The sequence below is a fragment of the Schistocerca nitens genome, chromosome 2 (genome assembly GCF_023898315.1).
Source record: "Schistocerca nitens isolate TAMUIC-IGC-003100 chromosome 2, iqSchNite1.1, whole genome shotgun sequence".
In the NCBI taxonomy this organism is placed as follows: domain Eukaryota; kingdom Metazoa; phylum Arthropoda; class Insecta; order Orthoptera; family Acrididae; genus Schistocerca; species Schistocerca nitens.
In genome coordinates this window covers 558,951,746-558,977,437 of record NC_064615.1, presented here as the reverse complement: position 1 = coordinate 558,977,437, position 25,692 = coordinate 558,951,746, and the positions used below count along the sequence as shown (strand labels likewise).

The window sequence follows — 25,692 nt, the reverse complement described above, 5'->3', positions numbered from 1 at the left end:
TCAACTACAGTTATTTTTATGAAATGACTTTGTACAATACAATCTCACTTTCATATAGGAGGTGAAAAACGAATATTGAGTTTTTAAGCATGGAAATGCATTATGAAGTAAATTAAGGGGATCTGGTTATAGTTTATAATTTACTTTTGTTCACCGATTTGTCCATCTTATGACAAGCTTATGACCCAATCAAAGGATACAACAGACTTTGTCAACATGATGCCACTTATATGCAAACAATTACACACCCTTCAACTATGGCTGAATGTTCTGTCAGCACAGACAGCATCATGTGATCCCTAATTTTTTATTTTTTGGTAGATCTTTGATTTCATTACCATTTCTTTCTACACTTAAATCAATGACTGTACACATCCCTCTTTGTTTACTATTACTAGTTTCTACAGTATTTGGCCTGTTATCAAGGGAGATTATATTGTGCTCTTCATCTGTGAGTATTCTCGTTGCAGAAAAGGTATTACCCTCCTTAATTCCATCCTCTACGTTACAATATTTGAATGCATTCATTATACGTTGGAGGCTTCCATCTACTGTTCTGCTTTCATGTGCCAGAAGGTTGCAATTTTTCTTCTGAACACTTTTATTTTTGTATGCTGACTGTTTATCTATTTCCTTACCAAGTTTGATAGGTATTTCACTTCTAGAAATTTCATTCACAGATCCACTTGTTATCAATTCTTGTCTACTTTCCCTTTCACATACACTGATACTCGTCTGGAGATTTAAAGGACTACCTTCAGGTAGTTTGGAATCAGCAGGATATGTTTTATTCAGCAGAATATCTGTGTCTATACCAACCTCATCAATGAGAGACTGAGCATATGTCTCAAATTTTCTTTCCGACATCTCACTATAAACATTCACCTTGCCACACCACTGAAAGATGCTATGGCTCAGAGATGTGCATGTATTGTTTAGAGGGCCACCATCCTGAATGAAATTTGTTTCCTCACTCTGTTCCTTAGTTTTTGAAGGTGATTTGATTTTTATGGTGGAACATAGATCAATGTTTAATTTATTGTCTTCTGTTCCCAAATTTCCACTGATTTCATCCATATCCCACTGCAGATTATCAGGAGCTGCACTGTCTGCAACAGCAATACTATTTGTTGATCTAGATCTTGTCAAACATGTGGAATCTGTAATATGACATCTTACATTTCCAGCACTATGGGGCTTAAAATGAACTGATTTCATAACATCTGAAGTCTCTTCAGCTAACATTTCACCTCCTCCAGCAAAATCTATTTGATTTGACCAATCAAAATGATCACTGAAGCTTATAGTAGTTGCTTCATATGAGTGACCTGTAAAACTGTGATTGCTTCTTAGATCAACCGCTGTTTCACAGAATAAATCATCCAATTTCATGTCCTTAACAAAATGTTGTTGGTCCAATTCTCTACTGAATGAACTGTTAATATCAGCAGATGTACCATCGTATATATCATTAACATTTACACACTTAGTCTTTGAGGTGTCAGTTGCATGGTTAAGGATACTGTCTGGTTTAGTGTGTATGCTCTGCTCACTAAAAACAGAATTTAGTAGAGAAGTTTCAGATGTATTTACATGTTTGGGTGTGGCTACACCTGAGTTTTCAGCAACACAAAGTTCATTGCATGTGGTGTCACTTGAAGATAGTATTTTTGGATCTTCCATAGTTTTAGTTGTGTCACCATCAAATGAATTAAATGTGAGAAAACTATCTACACCAGTGCTAGTTTCAAAGTTAGTTTGATCTAACACAGTTTTATTTTCTGGAACATGCTGCTCAGGTTGCTGACACGTGTGTGTAAAACAATACATGCCATTTTGAGTAGTACAGATTGAATTAAATGCATTCTCACAGTGTACATGTTTTATAGACATGTTTTTGGCCTTTTTAAGCTCATTGCAATTTATGTGAGGCAATAGGAGGTTTTTATTTAAGTTATAATGAACAGATTTCTCAGACTTACTCTTTACCTTCTGAAGCTCAGCAGAAGGTATTGGAGCTGACTGTCATTTGACGCATGTTGGAGACAGATGCTTGCCTCCCAGTTCACTGAGACGACGATGCTGGTATGTAAGAGGTGCATTTAGCCTTGAATCTGATCTTCGATAGTGCTCATTGAAGTCCAGACGGAAACTCAATAGTTGCAATGTTAGTTCTGGTTGACTTGTCAACATGAGCAGAAACTTCTTCACCAAATCCTGAAAATGCATAAACTACTTTGAAAAGTCAATAACGAAAAGGGTTGTTACTCAAACCTGAGGAAAAGGTGGGAAATTAATTGTCAGACACTGTAGAACATTTGGGTGTTTTTTGAAATTCTCAAATCCTTGACTGTCATATAATTTCATTTAAAACTATAAAATCAGGCTGAATATTATTACAATGAAATATTTAAATAATAAAATATTGCCAGTTGGTATTTTTTGTGATCATTCCACTGCAGTTGATAGTGTAGATCATGTTAAACTCTAAGAAAAACATAAGGTATCTGGAACTGATGGCTTTACATGCAATTGGTTTGAATCAAATCTGTGCTGAATTTCAAAAAATGTTGGAAAGGCAAAAATTTTTGTGGATAGGAAGAAAACACACACACAGTTCAATTTTGGTTCCTTCCTGTTCTTTATGTAGGTGAATGATCGTCCACGTAACAGTCAACAAGCAGAATTGGTATTTTTTGCAGACAACACTAGTGTTATGATAAATACAGTAGTCTCGATTATCCGATCTTCGGTTATCCGACCTTCTGAGTTAACCGACCCTTTCACCGCGCCGGCCGTGCGCCAGCTGATGACAGGTCAGTGACCAACGTGTTGTTTGTTGATACTCAGTTCATTGTCGCCGTCTTGTACTCCTCAGTGGTAACTTAGATCTGTAGTGGGGTGGACGTGTTGCACTTCGTTTATTGTAAAAATTTGTGGTGATGGCTTCAAAATGGAAAAAGGTGGTCATTTCAATGGAAGAAAAACTTAAAGCTTTAAAAAGAATAGACAATAGTGAAACTTTATTAAAAGTGCCACAATATTATAATGTTGGGAAAACAACAGTTGGAGACTGGCAAAGGAACTGCAATGAAATTGTGAAGTGGTGTTCTCAGCGAGCAACCTCGGCTGTTTTGGAAGATCGGAAAACCATGAAAAAATGTGATTATGAAAAAGTAAGTGATGCTTTGTTCCTATGGTTTACTCAACACAGAGATAAAGGTGTACCCATGTCGGGACCTATTTTGCAGCAAAAAGCCTTAAAATTTAGCAACGAACTAAACGAAGGTGAAGCTGATTTCACAGCTAGTGTAGGCTGGCTCGATAGATGGAAGAAAAGATACGGAATTCGGCAACTTAATGTCTGTGGTGAAAAGCTTTCAGCAAATTTTGAAGCTGTTCAATTGTTTAGGAATAAACATCACAAGGTATTGGACAAGGAAAACTTAACAGGCGATCAAATTTTTAACTGCGACGAGACTGGTCTCAATTACAAAATGTTACTGGAAAGAACATTAGCGTCAAAGGCTGAAAAGGCAGTGCCAGGCTACAAACGTAGCAAAGAAAGAGTGACAATTCTTGCATGCAGTAACGCCACAGCAAAATTGAAAATAAAACTGTCTATGATAGGTAAGCCAAAAAAAACCAAGAGCATTTAAAAACGTATCTAAAAATGCTTTACCGGTGAAATGTTACAACCAAAAAAATGCTTGAATGAGCTCAGACATGTTTAAAGAATGTTTTTTTAACGAGTTCGTGCCACAAACTGAAAAGTTTTTGAAAGCCAACAACTTGCCCCGCAAAGCACTGTTGCTTCTAGACAATGCCACTTGTCATCCTAATGAAGATGAACATCAAAATCAAGATATAAAGGCCATGTTTTTGCCTCCAAATGTCACATCCTTATGTCAGTCTATGGACCAAGGGACCTTAGAGACACTGAAGAGAAACTACCACAGAAACTTGCTTTCCTCTTTAATTAATGCTATGGACAAGGGAGAAGACATGCTAGAGCAGTTGCGCCGTATTAATTTGAAAGACGTAGCTTATGACGTGGCCCAATCTTGGGAGAGTGTTGGAGCAAATACAATTGCAAAATCCTGGAAAATTTTGCTACAGGAAAAATCAAGAAAATTCTCCAGATGATGGAAATCTACAGCAACAGAGCGAACCAAAAAATACTACCCTGCTTTCATTGTTACGAAAGGTTCTGGCATGTGTTGACGCCACAGAAGATGACATAAATGAATGAATCGCCCAAATGAAGAATCTGAAATGACAGATGAAGAAATAGTCAACACGGTAAATGAAAAAGAAGAAGACCAAGAAGCGGATGTAGTGGAGGAAAGTGCACACAAGATTTCTCACAACGAAGGACACAAGGCCTTAGAAACTGCTTTAAAATATGTAGAGCAATTGGAGAAAACACTGCCTACCTAGGTTTTACTTCTTAAGAGACTACGTGATTTAGCTGCAAAAAAACGGCAAACAAAAGACAAATACTAACTTCTTCACACAGTAAATATCTATTCAGTCTAATTTGATTTGTATTGTATTAAATGTTTAATTCATTTGGCCTAATTTAATTTAATTTTTGTGTTTTTTTGTATTATTTTCCGTGTTAACCGACCTTCCCGCTTATCCGACCTTGCCGCAGCTTGTTTAGGTCGGATAACCGAGACTCTACTGTACCACTTGAGAGAAAGCAAAAGAACAGATTCTAAATGATATTTTATAAACAATTATTAAGTTGTTGCTGGAAAATGGACTCTCTCAATATTGAGGAAATATACTATATGCAATTCTGCTCAGAAAATAGTGTCTCCTCAGCAACTGATGTAAAACTAACAGGAGTCAGTAAAATGCTCCTAATTTTTTGGTGAAGACATTGATGAAAATTTTAACTGGAAGAAGCATATTATTAAACATTTTGTATATTTTCACTCAGTAATGTCTGTATTGAGAAAAGAATTACTATTAAAGCTGTCAGAGGCTCAGAAAGGAGTTCAGAAGGCAGCAACAAAAATTTTTCATCATTTGTACAATACCATACAATATCTGACAGGTAGCAAAGCAAGTTTTAAATCTAACCCAAAATCATTTCTCCTGGACAACTCTTATTCCATGGACAAATTTCTGTTTAAAAATTGGTACAAAAAAGAAAACACGTTTGTAAGTGTAATGACATGAAAAGGACTAAAAAATAATTTTTTCTTTAATGTTAATATTAATCATGTACCACATGCTGTTGCAATACAAACAGCAGGCACCACCAGCTACCCGCACAATATGTATCACAGTGGCAGTACCAAGGACCACATGCTGACAGACCAAAGGCCACTCAAACAGGTGAACCGCAACGCCAGACCAACAGGGACCGGCACCAAAGGCTGGGTCAGCACACCGAGACAAGAACATAGATACAATCAGTACACACAGTCCGAACTATTTCCTACTTTCGCAGAAATTGACAGGAGCCACTCACACATGTGGTATCACTCCAGTTAGCAATTATTTACCCTTGCCATCTGGCTCTTGAAATCAGTTACAGTGCAGCAACCAGCCCCGTAAAGACTTCGCCAGGAGATCACTTGCTGCGACGAAGATGCCTCTCCACTATGTACATCACCAAGGGACCAGACTTTGTCAATGTAACAGTGTCGTACTGGGACGCCTTGGTATACACTGCTTCCCTACTTCTTCAATTCAATCTAGACAAATTTCTCATGTTCTCTTACTAGAACTTCATAAGCGAAGTATGACCCCAAGAAATTCCACGTGTTTTGACTCCATTACAACTTGTATACTTTAACATCTGCCTAAGACTCCGGAGTTTAACTTTTGGTTCATATTTCCGAAGTTAACTCGTAATTGGGAAACTTTACATTACACTTTAGACTTTAATTTGGTCAAACATATGAACTTTAACTTTGTGGGACTTCGAAGTTTTTTGTCATTAATCACTCACTTCTATGGAAGTTATTGACTGTGTTATGGAAGAGCCAATGGCATTACCTGTGTGACATATACTTTGTTCGCAATAAAACTTTTTAATGGTGCACCTGGTGTATTTTTTAACACATTAAGGGACAAAATGGCTAAAGCCTTCATGGAAAAATGTCTGGGGTTGCCTACAGAGCAAAGATTGTACGCAGTCATGCAACTCTCCATTCAAAGCAAATTCAGAGCCCTGTCTTTCTTCAGGGCTCAAAATAGATGTAAATCACACGGGGAGAGACTGGGACTATATAGGGGACATGTTAGGGCTCCCCAGTGAAACTTCTGCTGTATAACTGAAACAATCTTGGCAACACAAGGGCGATTTTATCAAGAATTTTTGGGAGTCCCACTGATTGATTTGGAAGATTGACATTTCAGTTCTGAACTTCACACATCATAAATATATTGGAGCCTATCCCACGTGTCATTCAACCTGCACATCGAGAATGCAGTAAAAAAACCCAAAGTGATGTTTGGAAAATGAGTTTTGCTATTTGGGCACCAAAATAAATGACAATGGCTGAAGTAGAGAGGATATAAAATCCAGGCTGGAAATAGCTACAAAACAATTCTGGATAGAGAGATTGAAGAGATATTAAAAGAAGAGATATTTTAATGTTTGATATAAATTTAAGTGTTGGGAAACTTTTTCTTGAAATATCTGTCAGGAGCGTAGCCACGTATGGAGGTGAAACAGGGATGATAAGTAGTTCAGATAAGAATAGAAGCATTTGAATGTAGTGTTACAGAAGAATGCTGAAGATTAGATGGGAAGAGTTGATCAGTTTCTTGTTCCATAGATTAAATTCATGATAGACATTATGATGTCGAAGGTGTCAACAGAACAGTGTGCTTTTGGGTGTCTGAAGTTCTTTGTGAATGTGTGTACTTTCTACTAGAAAAAAGAGCCAGAGCTCAAAAGTTAGTGAACACTGTTTTCTGCTAGGTGTTTTTATGTGCCACACATCAGTCTTCTGTAGGCGAATAATTGTGTTGCCCTTATTTTATCTATTTAAACATAGAACACTGACACACAATGAAAAAATAGTATTTATATGGCTACATGCTGGCCAGTTAAGTTTTTTTTAAATGACCTATTATTTCTATTCAAGAGTTCCTCTAATGTATAAAAGGAGTTGTTAAGAAGAAATATCTTTAATTTACAGTTGAAAACACTTCTGATATCAGTCAGACATTTTATTTCCATAGGTACACTGTCAAGGAGTTTTACAGCTACATATGTCATCCCTTTCTGTTCTGAGGATACAGTCATTAAAGAGTAATATTGATCATTTTTCCTTATAGTGCTGTATTTGTGAATATCTCTGTTACTTTCTGACTTAGATTGATTGGTGATAAGAAATTTTTTAAGTGAATAATGGAATCAGAAATGTGACATGTAATGTCTGGTATTTCTTCATTAGCTGCCACCAGACCACATATGTTGCAGATCCATATATTGTAAAAACGGCTCCCTGTAAGGTTTCACAAATTTCAACTACCAACACATCCGGCTTAGGCAGCAAATCCAGTTCATCAAAGCAACAAAAAAATATCCATATATTTAAGACACTTTGTGATGTTTCAGTCTATGAGCTCTTCAAGTGAAGCAAAACTATGTGTTAATGATATAAAATGAAGGACTTTACAAATTTGTTGATTTGGTGTTGGTAGTTTTTCACTTAATTAAAGTTTTCTCGTGTTCAGAATCCATCATTATACTTACATGTTTTGCGACATAAATAAAAGCATGTACTTGTTTATATTTATCGGTTGATTATAAATGTTAAGAGACTAGAAAGTGTTTTAGTCCTCACACTAAGTAATGTTAGGTGGGACTCAGCACAGCTTTAGAGAGTATGTTTATGCTGCAGCCCCATGGGTGCACATTGCCAGTACGCCTGACTGGCTATGCCCACTGACCAGCCACACAGGCACTTTTAACCTGCAGCTGCAGCTTCATCACTGGAGTAGCATGTGTGTGGTTCCATTCTGGGTGTGAATGGAGTCACTCATATGCACTTGTTGAGAAAGAGCCGTGCCCCAACATACATGACTCTACTTGTGTGTAGGGTAAGCGCAGTTGCACTGCAACTACGCATGTAGGTGTGAATTCCCCTTAACCAACTTCTCACCAAATTCTTAGGGTAAAAGTAGCCAAGCCCAAACTTATTAGCATGTCCACCATATGATTTTTTCGGTTTCAGTTTTCATCAATACCCACACCCAAGAACTTGAAACTCTCTAACCTGTTTACTGCTTCTTATTGCTGTACTGTGTTAACAGGAGGTTGGATATTTCTGACAGTACAAAACGAGATTAACAGTGTTTTTTCAAAGTTTAAATCTAGCTCATTTGCGAAAAACCCACATGGCAACTTTCAAAGAAACATCATTTAATATTTACTCTGTTGATGCTTCTTTGCCTAGCTTCACAACAATGCTTGTACGGTCTACAAAAGGGCTAAATCTGCCTCCTGATTTGAATAAAATGGCAGATCATTAACATAAAGCAGGAACAGTAATGCACCAGTGATTGAACCCTGTGGGACTCAGATTGTAATTTCTCACCATGCTTATGGCATGGAGCCCTTCTGTATTACTCAAACAGGTAACTTTCTGCACTCTGTTTCCTAAATAACAACTAAGGCAGGCATTTGCCGAATTACATATTCCATAAAAACTTAACTTCTCTAATAAAATACTGACACAATCAAATGCCTCTGATATGCTACAGAATATTCCAAATGGTGATATTTTAATCATTTGATTTAAAGATTTTATTATGTGCTGAGTTAATGTATAAATCGGTGACTCAGTGTAACGGCCCTTTTGAAATCCCAACTGTGATCGGCCAAGTATCCCATTACCACACAGGTGGCTGACAACCTTCTCAAACATTTTAGAAAATGATATGGGGAGTGACAATGAGCAGTTGTTATTGACGTCTGTAAAGTAACTCTTTTTATAGAAGGGTCTAACAATGGTTTACTTCAATCCCTCTGGGAAAACACCTCAAGTTAATGATGCATTATGTATGTGACTAATAACATTATGCATAATTGGGCAACAACAAGTAAGTGTCTTCTTGGAAGTATTATCCACCCCAGATGAACTTTTTAGTTTTAGTCCTGATGATCTTCCTGATTTCAGATGTGAGATTAATTCTTAATTCACCCAATGTCCTCTGTGGTGTTTTAAGCACAGCACGTACCACTAGGCAGCACCACAGGTGTCGATGGGTCTACAACCAACTCCAGAGATGTTATGTAGACCAGCAATTGCCTCACCAAGAAGTTGCAGTGCTGGCGCCACCAGAGAAGTGATATGCACTGGCCCCACAGCAGAGCAGGCAGTTCCAAGTCAGCTCAACCACCAAGAAGACTGCCTTCCACTTGGGTACTTCGTGCCACATTGTCTGCTTCTACTGAGTCTTCAGTGAACATTCTACTGAGACAGGAGCTGCTTACTACCTAGCTTTAGCTTCTGGAATAGTAGATGAACTTCAGGATCTGCTAGCTGAGCCCATCTGTAAATGGTTGAGTATTCGACAATGACTGTATGTGTTCTTGTCACTAACCATCATCACTGTTTTGGTGTTCTCATTCTTCTCTCATAGTGCTTCCCTGAGCACGCTACACATAGTTGAAGGTGGCGATGAGTAAATCTCCTTCTGTGGTTGTATCAGAAGTACAACACAACAGCCGAGGCCATGAAGAGAAGGGATCTGTACAAGTTACAGGATTAATTTTTGTTTTTACCAGCCCATACACCCTTGTTACTTGTCATTCATTTCTTGCTATTTCTTTTTTTATGTATAATACATTAGTGTGTGGACTTTTGACTCAGGATAGGCACCACTACTGAGATGAGAGTTTTATTTTGCGCGCGGTGAATAATCCAAATTCCTTACATGCTGGTTTTTGCGTCATAAGATGGTTCTCTAATGCGGGCCGTTCAGTTACAAAGTGAACAAATTCAGCAGTTCTTGCAAGCTGTGATGCAGCTAACACAACAACAACAGCAGCAGCAGCAGCAGCAGCAGCAGCAGAATCTACAAGCAGCCTCAGCTGCAGCCTCTGCCAGTCATTCCACCATTCTTCAGTTTCAACAAACTTTGCTCAACTGATGAATCATATGTAGGCACACCAATTGCATGAAGTTAACAGGCTCATAGTGAAATTATTTCCTGACAAACAACAAGGATAGTTTGAGTTTGACTATTTACTTAGCACTTTGATGAACAAACACTCATGGCTGCTGCAAGGTATAAGTTTTTCCACCTTCAACAGACAGCAGGTCAAACTCATAAACAGTGGATCACTGAATTATGAAGTTTAACTATGAATTGCATATTTTTGTGTCGTCGTGGACAATCATAGAGCGATGTCATACTGAATGACACTATACCACAAAATATTTGTGAGGACAGAATTTGTGCTGATATTCTGAAACAATTTGATCCATCTTAAGATACAGGGTTACAGTTAATTGAGGCTCAGGGCACTTACGATTTTGCTAAGTGTGAGATGAAAATGTCAAATATTAGTGAATTGCATAGTGACCGTGTTAGTAGTGTTGTAGAATTTAAAAAGTCCCATGCCTGCCCAGCCTATGTGACAGAGTGTGTGATGTCACATACAAATAGTAGACAGAAAAACACATAAAAGTCTTGCCCAAAGTGCTTTAGTCGCCATAAGCATACTCAGTCGGGATGCTGTTAGTTATTTTTGACAAAATAATAGAACTGGACAGATAAAAAATCTTATCATCAAGCAACGGCAGGACACACACATAAAAGAAGATTATAATTACGCAAGCTCTCAGAGTTAGCGGCTCCTCCTTCAGGCAGAAGAGTTGATGGGGAATGAAGAGGGGTCAAGGAAAAGCATTAGAGAGGTATAGGAAAAGGGGTAGATTTCGGGAAAGTCACCCAGAACCGTGGGTCAGGGCAGACTTACCAGTTGGGATGAGAAGGAAAGACTGGTTGTTGGGGACTGCATCTGAAGAGATTTGAAAACCTGAGAGCTTAGAGGTGGAAAACATGGTAATAGGCTACACAGAGATTACTGCTTAAAAATCATGCACCAGTTAATAAGAGTGAAAAGCTTACTGCATTGTACGTAACAGAGGTGGAAAGGGGGTGGCGAAAAACAGACAGGTAAGAAAATGAAAGATGTAGGAAACTAAAACGGAGGGAAGAAAGAAGTAGTTACTGTGAAGAAATGCTGAGATGGAAGAAATTAACATAAATTAAGGTCAGGTGGGTGGCGAGAACCAAGGACATGTTATAGCACTAGTTTCCCACCGTGGGAAAGGGAGTATGTTAGTGAAGGTCTATGCCAGCTATCTTGACACCTCTACATACAGTGTCTGCCATCAAGATCCCATCCCTGTAATTCAAACTGACCTGCAGTACCTCCTTGAAACCTCAGGTCCCCACAAGGACTAACACCTCAAACCATAGAACTTCTCACACACCCAAACAACGCACCCCCACCTTTCACAAACCCACTCACCCTGGCTGTCCTATAGTTGCTGGCTTCAGACCACCCACCAAACGAATATCTGCCTTAGTTGATCAGCACCTGCAACCCGCAGTACAAGGACTTCCCTTCCATCAAAGATACCAATCAACTCTTAGATTGTCTTAAGTCTGTGCCTGTCCCACTGCCACCACACACCTTACTTGTGACCACTGACGCCACCTCTCCCTATACCAACATCCCCCACTTACACAGTCTGTCTGCTGTTGAACATTTCCTCAGTCATTGTACACCTGATTTCAAACCTATGATGTCTTTCCTATTCACCTTAATCACATTCATACTTACCAACGACAACATCACCTCTGAGGGGCTGATGCAGAAATAGATAAGGGGAACAGCCATGGGAACCAGGATGGCTCCTTCCTATGCCAACTGTTTCATGGGTCGCTTGGAGTGGGCTTTCCGGGGACCTGTAAGTCTTAAGCCCCTGGTTTGGTTTCAATACATTGATGACATCTTTACCAAATGGACTCATGGTGAATCTCTGAATGGCTTCTCTCAATTAATTTTCACATGGTCCTATTCTGAATTTTGTGCCAATTTCCTTGAAGTTGAGCTCATCCTCGCCAAAGGCCTGCTACATTCTCCTGTCCACATTAAAACTACTAACAAACAACAGTTCTTACGTGTTGACAGTTGCCATCCTTTCCATGTTCAATGTGCCCACCCATACAGCCTTGGTATCCAAGACAAACATATTTGTTCAGATGTGGGTTCTTTACACCAATACACCACCATTCTCATCTCAGCCTTCACTGGAAGTAATTACCCCACCAGCCTAGTTCAAAAGCATATTTCCCAGGTCAATCCTGGTACTGCTGACCCTCCAAAAAACAACTTCAGAGCACACCACTCAGTATTATTCTGGTCTGGAATGTATGAATCAGCTACTTCGACAAGACAGTTGATGCTGCTTCTATTGGCCTAGGCACTATTCTGTGGCATCATGTCGGAGATCGTACAATAGCATTTGCCTCCAAACTTCTGACTAACAACCAGGCAAAGCAGCACTGCCAATCATTTACAGTCTAACCAAGTTCCATCATTACCTAAAATCATGCCCTGAAATGAGATCCAGTCTGTCTGAGATTTTGCCCACCACACCTAGAATAGCTTTTCTCCGCCCTCCTAATCCACGCAATACTCTTGTCAGACCCTATGCTCCTTCTGCACCCATCTCCCTACCCTATGGCTCCTACCCCTGTGACCCTATTCCCGCTGCAAGACTTGCCCTAGGCACCCTCCTACCACCACCTATATCAGCCCTGGAACTGGCAAAACACAGAGCCATCTGTGAAATGATATGTCATCTATTAGCTATTATGTAAACACTGTTCAACATTTTAATCGGCATGACAACCACCAAATTATTAGTTAGGATGAATGAGCATAAGCAGAGGGTGTATTCTGGCAACACACAATATCTTGTTGCAGAGCAAGCTCTACAACATTATAATCATGACCTCAGTGCCTGTTTCACCATATGGGCCATCTGGGTTCTTCCCCCAGACACCAGTTTTCAGAACTCTGCAGGTGAGAGCTAGTGCTATGACATGTCCTCGGTTCTCTCCACCCACCTGGCCTTAATTTATGTTAATTTCTTCCGTCTCAGCATTTCTTCACAGTAACTACTCCTTTCTTCACTCCATTTTAGTTTTCTACAACTTCCGTTTTCTTACCTGTCTATTTTTTGCCATCCCCTTTCAACCTGTTATGTACAATGTACTAAGCTTTTCACTCTTATTAACTCATGCACGACGTTAAGCAGTAATCTCTGTCTTGCACCTTTAAGCTCTCAGGTTTTCAAATCTCGTCCGGTGCCGTCCCCAACAACCAGTCTTTCCTTCTCATGCCATCTGGTAAATCTCCACTGACCTGCAGTTCTGGGCGACTTTCCTGGAATCTACCTCTTTTCCTAGACCTCACCAATCCCTTTTTCTTCATTCCTATCCTTCCCCTTCAACCCTTCTGCCTGAAACAGGAGCCACTGGCTCCGACAGCTTGCCTAATTATAACCTCCTTTTATATGTGTGTCCTGCCGCTGCTTAGTGAGTAGATTTTTTATCTATCCATAGTTGTCAAAAATTGATTGGTTTCATTGTTATATTTGTTGGAGCAGTGTGACAGTGGCTGCAGTAAATGTGTGAAAGGTCGCACCACATGCAAAACTTCGCAAACACCAGTTGGGTGATTTGCACGTGCCAAGCAAATCATACCAACGCAAACACTGGTCCACTAATAAGTGTTTGCCCACTTCACCTGTCACACATTGTAGTGGCTCACAGCAACAGGCAGGAGGCGATAGTTCTCTCTTAGATGTGGAACATAGTCGGGACGAAGTGTTTGTTACCTTGACAGTGACTAAGAAAGATGTAAAATTGCAACTGGGCACTGGTGCTTCAGTTACACTTCTGAACAAATTTACTTATGAATGCTTAGGTTCACAAATACTGAGTCCAGCTATGCATGAGTTGTCAGCTTATAATGGACAGGAAATTTCAGTTTTAGGAACTTTCAACACCTGCCCTTCAGCAGTGCCTCAGCACCGGCAATCTTTCAACGCTTTTTAGAACAAGTGGCTGCCAAGGAGCCTTCTTGCTCAAATTATCTGGCTGACATTGTCGTGTCTGGATGTTCTACAGAAGAACATTTAGGCGGTCTCAAGCGACTTTTTCATGTGTCGCAAAGACAAGAGCTGTTTTATCCAGGACACAAACAGAATATCTGGAACATGTCATTAACGTGCATGGTATTCACCCCACCCAGACCCATCTGCAAGCCATCAAAGATTTGCCAGCTCCCAGAAATCAAAAGGGACTGCAAGCATTGTTAGGCAAACTGAACTAATACTTCAAATTCATTCCTCACACATCTCAGATCACAGCTACATTTCACAAGTTAAGCTGTAAGGCGCACACACACAGGCATTCAAACAATCATTCTTCCCGCTCTCCATATGTGAATGGAAGACGAAGAAACCCTACTAACTGGTACCATGGGATGTACCCTCTGCAATACACCTCATGGTGATTTGCAGAGCATAGATGTAGATGTAGAGAGATGTCCGGTTTGCATGGACTATGGAATGTCAGTTGGCTTTTGATCAACTGAAATGAGTGCTACTTAGTAACACAGGAGTGCTACTTAGTAACACATGAGTGCTACTTAGTAACACATGCTTCATACATTTTGATCTGGGTAAACCTGTGGTGTTTGCAGTTGATGCTGCTTCTATTGGCCTAGGCACTATTCTGTGGCATCATGTCGGAGATCGTACAATAGCATTTGCCTCCAAACTTCTGACTAACACCCAGGCAAAGCAGCACTGCCGATCATTTACAGTGTAACCAAGTTCCATCATTACCTTACGTACTAACATCAACATCTTTTGTAATGAACTGTCTTTAGTTGGAGAAAGCATGAAAAATGATCTGTGTGTTTCATTAAGACCATTGTCGTTATTTCAATAAAACAAAACACATTTGGTGACAAAAATACGTATTTCCTTGGGAGTTGCAAGACAGATTTAAAATCCTTCGCTGATTTCAAAAATGACCTCAGAAAAAGTAGGCTTCTTGAAAGAAGTGTATAAGGCAGAGAAGAGCTGTGTATACCAACACTATAGGGTGACCACCAATAAAATGTTGGTTCTACTATATTCATTATTGTCAGTTATTACCCACTGTGTTATGTCTATTATTTTACAGGTATCGTGTGATTTTTCTTTCGAAAAATATACGAGTACACAGCGTACATACCACCAGTGACTGCCACAATTTTCTTCTACTTATTGCCCATGCTTTCTAATATATAAATCATTTTCGAAGTGCCAAAATGTAATAGAATAAATAAAATGTCTATAGATCACTGCACTGTACAATATACTTAGGCTGAGACAGTTGCAATTCCTGGAATCCATTGCCCATGGTCTCTGGCCTGCCAAGGAGCACAGCAGTCCTGGATCCATGGATAAAACATGACTTGATCTGACAAGCAGGGCTTGCACATCATGGGAAAACGATGAGCTTCATATCAGCAGGCCCAGTCTGTTAAAGAAATGTGCAGAAATGGCCTGTGGAGTTGGCTCGTCGTAGAAGTCCACTCATGTGGCCAGCTATTCACGTCACAGACACCATGTTGATGAAATGAGACCACAGTGATCAATCCACGCAACAGGTAACTTGCGCAAATACCCTGAGAATCAATACTAACGAGGATAGGTATCAACTCACTAAGATGATCACTGAGCTGCAGACAGGCACACAGGAAAGACAATCACACCCTCATAACTAATTTTTCAACCATAGTCTTTGTCAGAAAATGAGAGCACACACACATTCACACAATCACTCTGACACAACTCGTGCACACATGACCGCCATCTCCAGCCACTTCATCGACAGTCTCTGAGAATCTGAGCCAAACAAACCACTCCTCATGCCTCCCTGCCTCTCGTTGGCAGCTGTTAGGCTAGTGACAAGAAGTAGTGAGAGCACTGACTGAAAGCTGAGGGGAGTGGTCAGAAGAGAAACATTATGAATGAGGGAGCAAGGGAAGCAGTGCACGTACTCAGTTGCGCACAACCGCAACGATGCATGACATCTCAGTAAACAAACCGTATCATCTCCAGAGACAAAAACAAGATTTCTCCAGTGGTCCCTCCCCTCCCCAATTTCCCTAACACGTTTGAGATTCCCTGATTTCCAGAACTTGTGGAAGCCCTGAACTGGTCACAGACCACAAACCACTCACTTCACTCTTCCACCCAACCAAGCCTGTTCTGCCACATATGGTGCAGAAATTGCAACAATGGGTTTTATTGCTGTTGAACTACAACTACAAAATCCTGTGCTTCCATACAGCTCAATATTCCAATGCTGCTGTGTTCTCAAGGTTACCAGTGCACAAGGATGATCAGTTCCACTGCTCCAAAGCATTGTGTAGTCAGATAGATGCTCCGGATGCTTCTGTAGTTCACAGTTTTCCCATGAACTTTTGTCACATAGCACAGTAGACAGTAGAATGCAGATTTAAGCATTGTACTGAATTACATGTGCACAGGGTGGCCAAGGAGAGTGAAAGACATTGTTCAGCCAGAAGTATGTCGATACTTCACTCACCGTCAGCCTTGTCAGTGCAACAATTGTTACACACTGAGAATGACCCGGCCCGGGTCATCATCCCACATATCCTTCAGCATGATGCTGCATTAGGAACACTGGGCATTGTGAGGACAAAGCAGCTTGCTCAGCACCATAATTCTTGTCCAGGGATGGATGCCCAGATTGAAGACACTACGTCATGCTGCACCGCTTGGGTGGTGCAACAGGCAGTTCCAGCTCAACAATTTTCTGACTGGCCACACCCCAGCAGTCGTGGACAAGCATCCACATTGATTTTGTTGGACCTTACTGGGACACACTATTGCTTATTGTACTGGATGCCTTCAGACATTTTCCCTTTCTTGTTCCGATGAACTGTATGATGTCGCCTGGTACTGTCAGAACACATACTTCTATATTTTGCATTGAGGGGTTGCCGGAAGTGTTAGTGTCCGATAATGGACCTTAGTTCCCCTCACAGGAATTTGAACAATTTTGCATGGCCAATGATACTGAGTGAGAGACCACAACACAGCTCCACCCAAAATTGAATGGTGAAGCTGGACCTTTTGTGCAAACATTCAAGGCGCAAATGAGTAAATTCCGTGGAACTCTTTCACGGGTGCACGCCTTGCAACTGTTCCTGTCCACCAACCATGCAATGCCTCCAGATGGACCTTCCCTAGCTGAACTCCTACATGGCTGCTGGCACTGCACCCTACTCAATCTGCTGCACCTACCAATGAGGAGCACAGGTCAGCACTAAGATTCTTATTTTCAGATTTGGGGCATGTTTTTGGTTTCCTTCCGTGCAGGATCGCTGCTCAAAAGACAACGGAACCAGCTGCAGCCTCTGAGATTCTGTGATACTGCCACTACATTTCGTTTTACAGATTTAGTATGCAGCCAGAATCAAGGCTTGCAGCCATTCACCACGGACCAGATGGCTTCTCAGCCTGAGGCCCTTCCCATGGAGGTGGAGGTCGATGCCTCCCATGAAAGTGGACATGACCTCATCCCTGATGCCATCATCACAACAGTCCATTTTGCCATAGGCAATATCTCTGCACCCTTCCTCCCTGAAAGGGGGTCCTCCAGGGTTTGAGACTCCAGCCCTGGATGCACATGTGCACCTTCCTTATGGTTTGCCAAATGCCAATGAGCCTGTCACCAGCTTCAGTCACAGTTCCTGTCCAATCTGCTGCGCCTGTACCTGGACCTTCCCCTCACCGTCAGTTTGCACCACAACTATGGCCAGGAGATTTGGGGGGTGGGGGCAGGAGATAGGTATCATAAACACAGCACACACCACTAGGCAGCACCCACAGACATCAATAGGTTGACAACCCACTCCAGAGATGGCATATAGCACAACTGCCACACCGAGAGGTCGCAGTGGCAGTGGCGGCAGAGAAGTGATATGAGTAAGCCCCCACAGCAGGGCAGGTAGTTCGAAGTCTACCAAGAAAACAGTCTTCTACTTGTGTACTTTGTGCTGCATTGTCTGCTTGTAGTGAGCCCATACCAGCCTGTCTCCAGTGAAAATTCTAGTGGGACAATAGCTGCTTACTATCCAGCCTTACCTTCTGGAATAGTAGTTGAACTTCAAGGTCTGCTGTCTGAGCCTATTTGTGTGTGTTCTTGTCAATGATCATTATCAATGTTTTGGTGTTCTCTTCTCGCAGTGTTTCCCTCAGTGCACTACAAATAGTTAAGGGTGGCGATGAGTAAAATCTCCTCTTGTGGTTGTATCAAATGTACAACAGAACATCCTCTGTACTGCTTCTTGTGTACTGATTTGCTTCGTGTTCTAGGCCACGTTCACCAATTTTCCGATGCTATACATGAACTGTCTTTTGTAATTCTCCCATTCTCTGTAATAGAAATAATGTCATCTTGTACGGTGCCTTTCTATGTCTCTGTTTTAAAAATATCACATATTGATTTTAAATCAAACAATGGAAAATCCAGGATGGAATGTAACAATACGAGAGAAAGAAAGTTGCTACTCACCATATAGCGGAGATGCTGAGTCGTGATAGGCACAATGTTGGTGCAGCATCTTATGTCCCACATTACTCCCACCGATATATTAAGCCTGTACCTTCAAACTGATCATGCTCCCTGTGTCAGTTCCCATATTTTTGCAGGTTATCTCCCGCACTTTTCCTGTGCCACACGATCTTACATCTCTAACTACGAACCCCTCCCTGACCCCCACACTTTCTCCGTTCTATACCTGTTCGCACCCACAAAATCCACCTCATCCAATCACATCTGCCGTCCCCCTTATCTACGCTTATCCGCCCTCAAACCTGCTACCCACAGTAATGCAAATATATTTATTAATGATTAGTTATTCTCTACTTTGACCTTTGTGACTTCTCACCAATTTTAGTAAGTTTTCACCTTCCACTATTGTTGTCTTCCTCAGATTTAATGTCTTCCGGCCACAGAGGAGCATTCCCCTCATAACTCAGTACCATCCAGGACTGGAGCAACTGAATTACATTCTCTGCCAGGGTTTCGATTACCTCTCACCGTACCCTGAAATGAAAAATGTCCTACTCACTATCCTTCTCACCCCTCCTACCATGGTACTCCGCCATCCACCGAACCTACACAATATACTCATCCATCCTTACACAACCCCTGCTCCCAATCCCTTACCTCATGGCTCATACCCCTGTAATAGACTAGATGCAAGACCTGTCCCATACATCCTCCTACCACCACCTACTCCAGTCCGGTCAGTAACATTACCTATCCCATCAAAGGCAGGGCTACATGTGAAACCAGTCATGTGACTGCAACCACTGTGCTGCATTCTATGTAGGCATGACAACCAACAAGCTGTCTGTCTGCATGAACGGCCACCGACAAACTGTGGCCAAAAAAGAAGTGGACCACCCTGTAGCTGAACACGCTGCCAAACATGATACCCCTCATCTCAATGACTGCTTCACAGCCTGTGCCATATGGATCCTTCCCACCAACACCAGATTTTCTGAATTGCGCAGGCGGGAACTTTCCCTGCAATACATCCTATGTTCCCGTAACCCTCCTGGCCTCAACCTTCGTTAGTCACTGTCCTCACCCATCCAGCCCCCTCCCTGTTCCCATTCCAGCACTACACAGCCGTTGTTTCACCGCCACACCCAGTCTTTTAATTTCTTTTACTTTTTTATTATTTTTATTTATATTTTTATTTCTCTCCTTTCCGCTACTTATCCCCCCCCCCTCCCCTCCTCACCTTCTCTCCTACACTGCATCTAAAATGCAACACTTCATTGTCCGCCACTCCCACCATACTATACTTCTCCCTCCCCGCCCCAGCCTCCTCACCCCCACCTAGTCGCCACTCCCATCATGCCCTGGTGCTGCTGCTCGCAGTGTAGTTTCAGTTCTCTGAGACTGCAGACGTGTGCAAGTTGCGCTTGCGGCGTGAGTGCGTGTGTATGCGTGTCTACTGCTGACAAAGGCCCTAATGGCTGAAAGCTATGATTGTGTATCTTTTTATTGTGCCTATTGTGACTCGGCATCGTATGGTGAGTAGCAACTTTCCTTCTCATATATTGATTTTATTTTGCTGTCTGATCCGTCATATTCAGACAAGATATGCACGCTCCTATATTTCTTTAACAATCTTTCTTAACCCTCTGAATGTCAAGGTAACACTCTATTGTTACTCCCTACTGATGCCAGTACTGTCAGAGTGCCAATTCGTCGGTACTTTGTTTACTTTTTCTTAGCTTATAATAGCTACTGTGTTCATTATTGAAGCCCAAAGTTCTGATTTACATGTACATTGATAGTTATCAACTTCTGAGTATTGTTGCAGTGAAATATTGTCGATCGATAACTTTGCTACTGCATTATATTTGTTTGTCGACACTGTGTTTTGAGATACTTGTTTACTTTTCGTTATTTCATCCAACATTCATCCAGTATTGTTATTTAATATTGTTTTCTTTAAGTTAATAATTCAATTTGTTTATTTGATTCACTTTCATGATTTATTTTTTAAAAATGTGTGCAACAATGAAATTCGTGAGTAACTGGAAAGTACAAGTGATACAGAATATTTTAGTGAAAGTAGCAGTGGTTCAGAAAGTGATAGTGTTATCCCTGCTGGTATTCTGATTGAAAGTGAAGGCAGACTGGAAAATACACAGCACACTGCAGCTGATACCACATCCATTTCACGAAGTAATTTGACCAAAGCATATGCCACCAGTGGGATATTCAGCAATTGAATATTTCAACTTACTTTTAACTGGACTGTTACTTCAACTAGCTGTTACCGGAACAAGTCACTCAGTTAAACAATTTATTTCTAAACATGTTGCTCCTTTGTTTAGCACACACAAAAAAAGAAGACTGTCACAATAGCTGAGGTAAGAGTTTTTTATAGCATGGTTACTGAATACAGGACTCAAAGATGGAGCTACATTGTTTTCATACTGAAGCACAAAACCATCTAAGGTATTTACATGGTTTGGTAAACAATATTCTGATCCAAAACACACGTTAGGCGATACAGAACTGCAAACATCATGCAGATTGTTATTATTCCTGTAAATAATATCAATCATTCCATGTTTCTTATGCCATTTTACTCAGAAATTATGTATTTTAGGGAAGCTGGTGAGCTTTCCTTAAATCATGTGCAGTGTTCATTATATGGAAACAAAATCAAATTCACTTTTTTCTTTTCTTTTTTTGTAAGAAAATGATTTTTATTTCATCATTTACGAACAATTGAAAGTGAAGAAGTATAACAATCTGCGTATACCATAATAAACTACACACTTTTGTGTGTAAGTAGTATTTTTTCACATTTTTAAATTTAATACAGCATCATATATGGCAATTTAAATATTACACTGCATGACAGTATAACAACATTTGACATTTTTAGCATTGAAAATGGCTGACAGCAAAAGGATTAATATGTTACAGTACTGTTTGTAGTAAGAAAATATTTCTGGGTCATTACTTATGCTGGCTATTTTGAACAAGACCATTTTTCGTTATGAAGAGACTCTGATAATTGTATTTCAACACAAGATTTCTTTAATTGTTTCCTATTATTACATGTAATTACCTTTTTAGGAAAATTATTTTCAAAAATGAGTACAAACTTTTGAAGAAATATGTCGAATTTATGATATCTGCCAGGTTTTCTCAGCGCGACTTATTAACGGTGCGTTTCCGGGTGATCTACTGAGTTGTTTCCATTTTATGCACAATATTTTGAGAAGTGACCTAGCATCATCTTCAACTCTGTGGGTTTTGATGATATGAGCACTTGCTGCATGGACTCCAACCAAACAGTGAACTACTGTTGGTCTCATGCTGCTGTTTACAGTCGAGTTCCATTCCTGTCGCCCACTATCCCCTTTGATGCTCTTTTCTTTTCCAGCGCTTTCACAGATATCCTATGAAACACCCACTCTCTCAACCATTTTCCAACTTTGGTGGATGTGATGGCTGACAAAATTTTAATAAACTGACTGCTGGACCCCAAGCATCATTTACATTGAAAACCCTATCCTTGTTAATTAGGTTTTCTGACATCTTTATTTAACAGACTTCTTAATTATGCTGTCCCAGAAACTGTGTTTGCACTATTATACAGATCTCATCATATTTCATTTCATGATTATATTTGAGGCAGTGTTTAGTGGCAGCTGATTTGCTTGCTTGTTTTAGTCGGGCACATCACTGATGTTCTTTACATCTCTCCTCCACTGTTCTGATAGTCTGTCTCATGTAAGACATGCCACATCTGCACGGAATACAACACACACGTGGCTTTTGGAGACGTAGACTGTCTTTACCATTACAAAAAATACTTTTAAACGAAAGGAGCAAAACACACTGGCTGCCATGTTTCCATACAAATGTATGGAACTTTCCGGATATAGTGCAGGGTTAAGGTAGTGGTTTCTCTTCCTCAGTTTCAGTCTCAACCTCTTTCCAGACATTCTTCATTTTGATTGCATCACCCATTCCATTTGATGACCTGAGTACCCATTCCTTTGGAAAATTATTTGCCGATGTTGTAATTCTTTGGTGAGCTCTCCTTTTCTTTTTGTGTTCCAGTCTTTAGCACCAAATTTCTTTGTCAGGGCTGGTGACAGCTTGAGGTGTAGAGAAGAGTCAGTGTGTGTAGGTTTTGCACAAACAATGTGACTCAAGGATCTGTCCATTCTTCTCTTAACCAACACATCAAGGAAATTATAATAAATCATGTATTTCAAGTAATTTTAAGCGTTTTCCACATCTTTGACTATTGGTGGAGTTAGATTCCAGGGACATTTCCACACACAATTCGAAAAATGCTGAAGTCAATTTTGTTCTAATCACTGACTATTAGAATATATTATTTCAAGGCAAAAGCTTAATTTATCTTTGCGATATAACTACGTGGAAAGCATTCTAAGCTGACGGACTTTAATTTTACTGTTAATAAAACCACAGACATTTGTTATCAAAGTATTTGTGTGAATTATTTCCTCATCCTTATCACTGAAATATTTAAGACAGAAAAGGGATAATCTGGAAAAGTTGTATAAACATGCCATGTCATAATATTTTTTCGTGAAATAGGAAATAAGTAGCTGCCCGAAAATCCCAAAAATTTTCTTCAAAACAATCATCGGAATTTTCTGTGGTTAGTTCCAACGAATCCAAGTGGAACTCTAATAAGAGGGAGATTACATTGAAGCTAATCATAACATATTTAGCCTGGAACTGCAGCTGACTGAGATGGTGTACAAATTCAGTGGAGTTGCAGATGTAGTGTTTGCACTTCCCCACATATTCACTACGAAGGCATTTCAGGTATTTTGTGATCTGGTATGTAGGTGCACCTGTATTATTAATTATAGCTCTTAGAGGAATTCTTCCTTGTGTATTTTAGGTAGACCATACAGTCATGAGGGCACTGCTACTTGTGTATTTAAGACTCTTAATGATGTTATGTGGGGAGCCTCACTCAATGGGAAGAGTCATCATTTTCTTCTCGCTTTTATTCATAGGGTCTACGCAATGTCATTCAAAAGGTCAAAAATCATCTTATTAGGACCATCTAGTTGCTCTTGTCAACTGGTAGAACTACAGTTCCCTTGTCCTCCTGAAGATTTGTCAATGATACTTATTTTCCTTTGAAGATGTTTGATCTTAGCATTGCCACCATGTTAAGATCTCTGAAGGTTTTGCTGTGAACTACTACTGCTGCTTTTGGTGGAAGAGAAGCTACAACATGCTCCACAGTTCTGCTGTAATGTGCTATTGGTAGCATTTTCGGAGTGGGTGCAAAATTTAGCCCATTCGCAAGGATCTTTATTGTATCCTCATCCTGGTGTTTAACCAAGATTAATTACAGTATGGCTCCATGCATTTTGTCTTGGCTTTTTGTGCAAGCAATCAAATTTTGCTTTCTGGCATGTACACATTTTCACCTGCACTGATTCTGCTGGTGACCATGTCATATTGTCAACTATTCCCAGGAATCTGCAGAGTGTACAGCTGTCATGGTTAAGATAGACAGGAAGAAGCTCTTTTGAAGTGACATCTAGCATTTCTCGGGTGTCCCAAATTCTCTCTTGCACTAGAGACAAGCTTGTGTAGTGCATATTACTATTTGTCACTGGTGTATTAATGTGATGTTTGATTATAGTGAACATAACTATAACTTGTTCATCTCAACACCTTGTTATGAAGGTCAAAGTATTGAGAAGTTGACCTTTTTTACTGTCAGAACGTGTCCAACTAAATTACATTGTGGAACATCTCCTACCTGTGGAGTTAAGTGATATGATCTTGTAGGTTTTCCTTGGTGCAATTGATAAGTAGTGGGCTTCCTGATGTTCTGCCAGGTTGTTGTTTCCATTTATGCACTATATTTGAACAACTTACCCAACTGTCTTCTTCAAGTGTTGTGAGTTTTGCTGTTACATGTACTTACTGCCTGAACTCCGACCAGACTGTGGTCTACTTTTGGTCTCAAAATGCCATTTATAGCTGAGTCTGATTCCATTACGCCTTTTGATGTATTAGTTTTCCGAGCTCGCATTGATATTCTGTGAAACACAAATTCTCTCAGCATTATCCAACTCTGGTGGCTGTGATGGCCAATGAGATGTTAATAAATTGAATGCCTGACCCCAAGTATTACATAAATGAAAACTACTGTTCCTGTCTATTAGGTTTTCTGACAGCTTTATTTCAATGGACTCCTTAATAATGCTGCCCTTGAAAATTGGCATTTGCACTACAATACTGATCTTATTTTATTTCATTTCATGATTGTATTTGAAGCAGTGCTTAAGAGACAGCTGATTTGCCTTGTTGTTTTACTCAGGTATGTTGCTGATGTACCTTGCATTTCTCCTTCACTGTTGCTTTCAAACTGGAGAGACTAGAGTCTTTAGCACCCAATTTCTTTGTGACAGAACATGACGGCTCGAGGCATGGAGACATAGGTCAGTGTGTGTAGGTCTCAAACATACACTACAATCTGTAGATCCACCTGTTTTCTCTTACTTAACAGATAGAGGAATGGCAGTTGGGCCTCTTTTTCATGTTCAGTCATGAATTTTATATTACAATGGGTGGAATTTAAATGTTCCATTAATTCTTGAAGCTTTTCTGTTCCATGTAGCCACACTATAACTGTAGAACTTGGCTATAAATAGTGGTGCGAGTATATGTAAGAGCAAAACTCAAAGCACCTATAGAGGACAGCTGCATCAGTCGTCGACATATTGTGCACAAAATGGCAACAACAATTTGGCAGAACACACTATTAATGTTGAATTTATATTTAAGTTTATTCTAGTCAACATATTTTAAGCTTTCTTTAAAATATTCAGTAGTTTTGTCATTAATTAACCTCACTTGTTTCTCGGACTGTGTCCGAATTGTACATAGAGCTAAGTTATACTATGTGACTAACTGCGCACTCTCATCTGAATAATCTATCACAGATAGGTGTGTGTCTTTTTTAATGTCTGATTGTTGAATTAGTACATT

The 25,692-nt window shown here is 40.2% G+C and overlaps 1 protein-coding gene across 4 annotated transcripts in view; it reads right to left on the bottom strand.

Moving 5' to 3' along the window:
• LOC126236592 (gamma-tubulin complex component 3-like) overlaps positions 1 to 25,692 on the bottom strand; it is a 264,077-nt gene that overhangs the window by 30,769 nt on the left and 207,616 nt on the right. For 3 of the 4 annotated variants that reach the window (XM_049946016.1, XM_049946014.1, XM_049946017.1), the window contains one exon: positions 1,983 to 2,217. In XM_049946016.1, the coding sequence (XP_049801973.1) occupies positions 2,026 to 2,217 (192 nt within the window). In that variant the 3' untranslated portion in view covers positions 1,983 to 2,025. The remainder of the gene's footprint in view (positions 1 to 1,982; positions 2,218 to 25,692) is intronic. The other variant, XM_049946015.1, reaches the window with a different exon arrangement.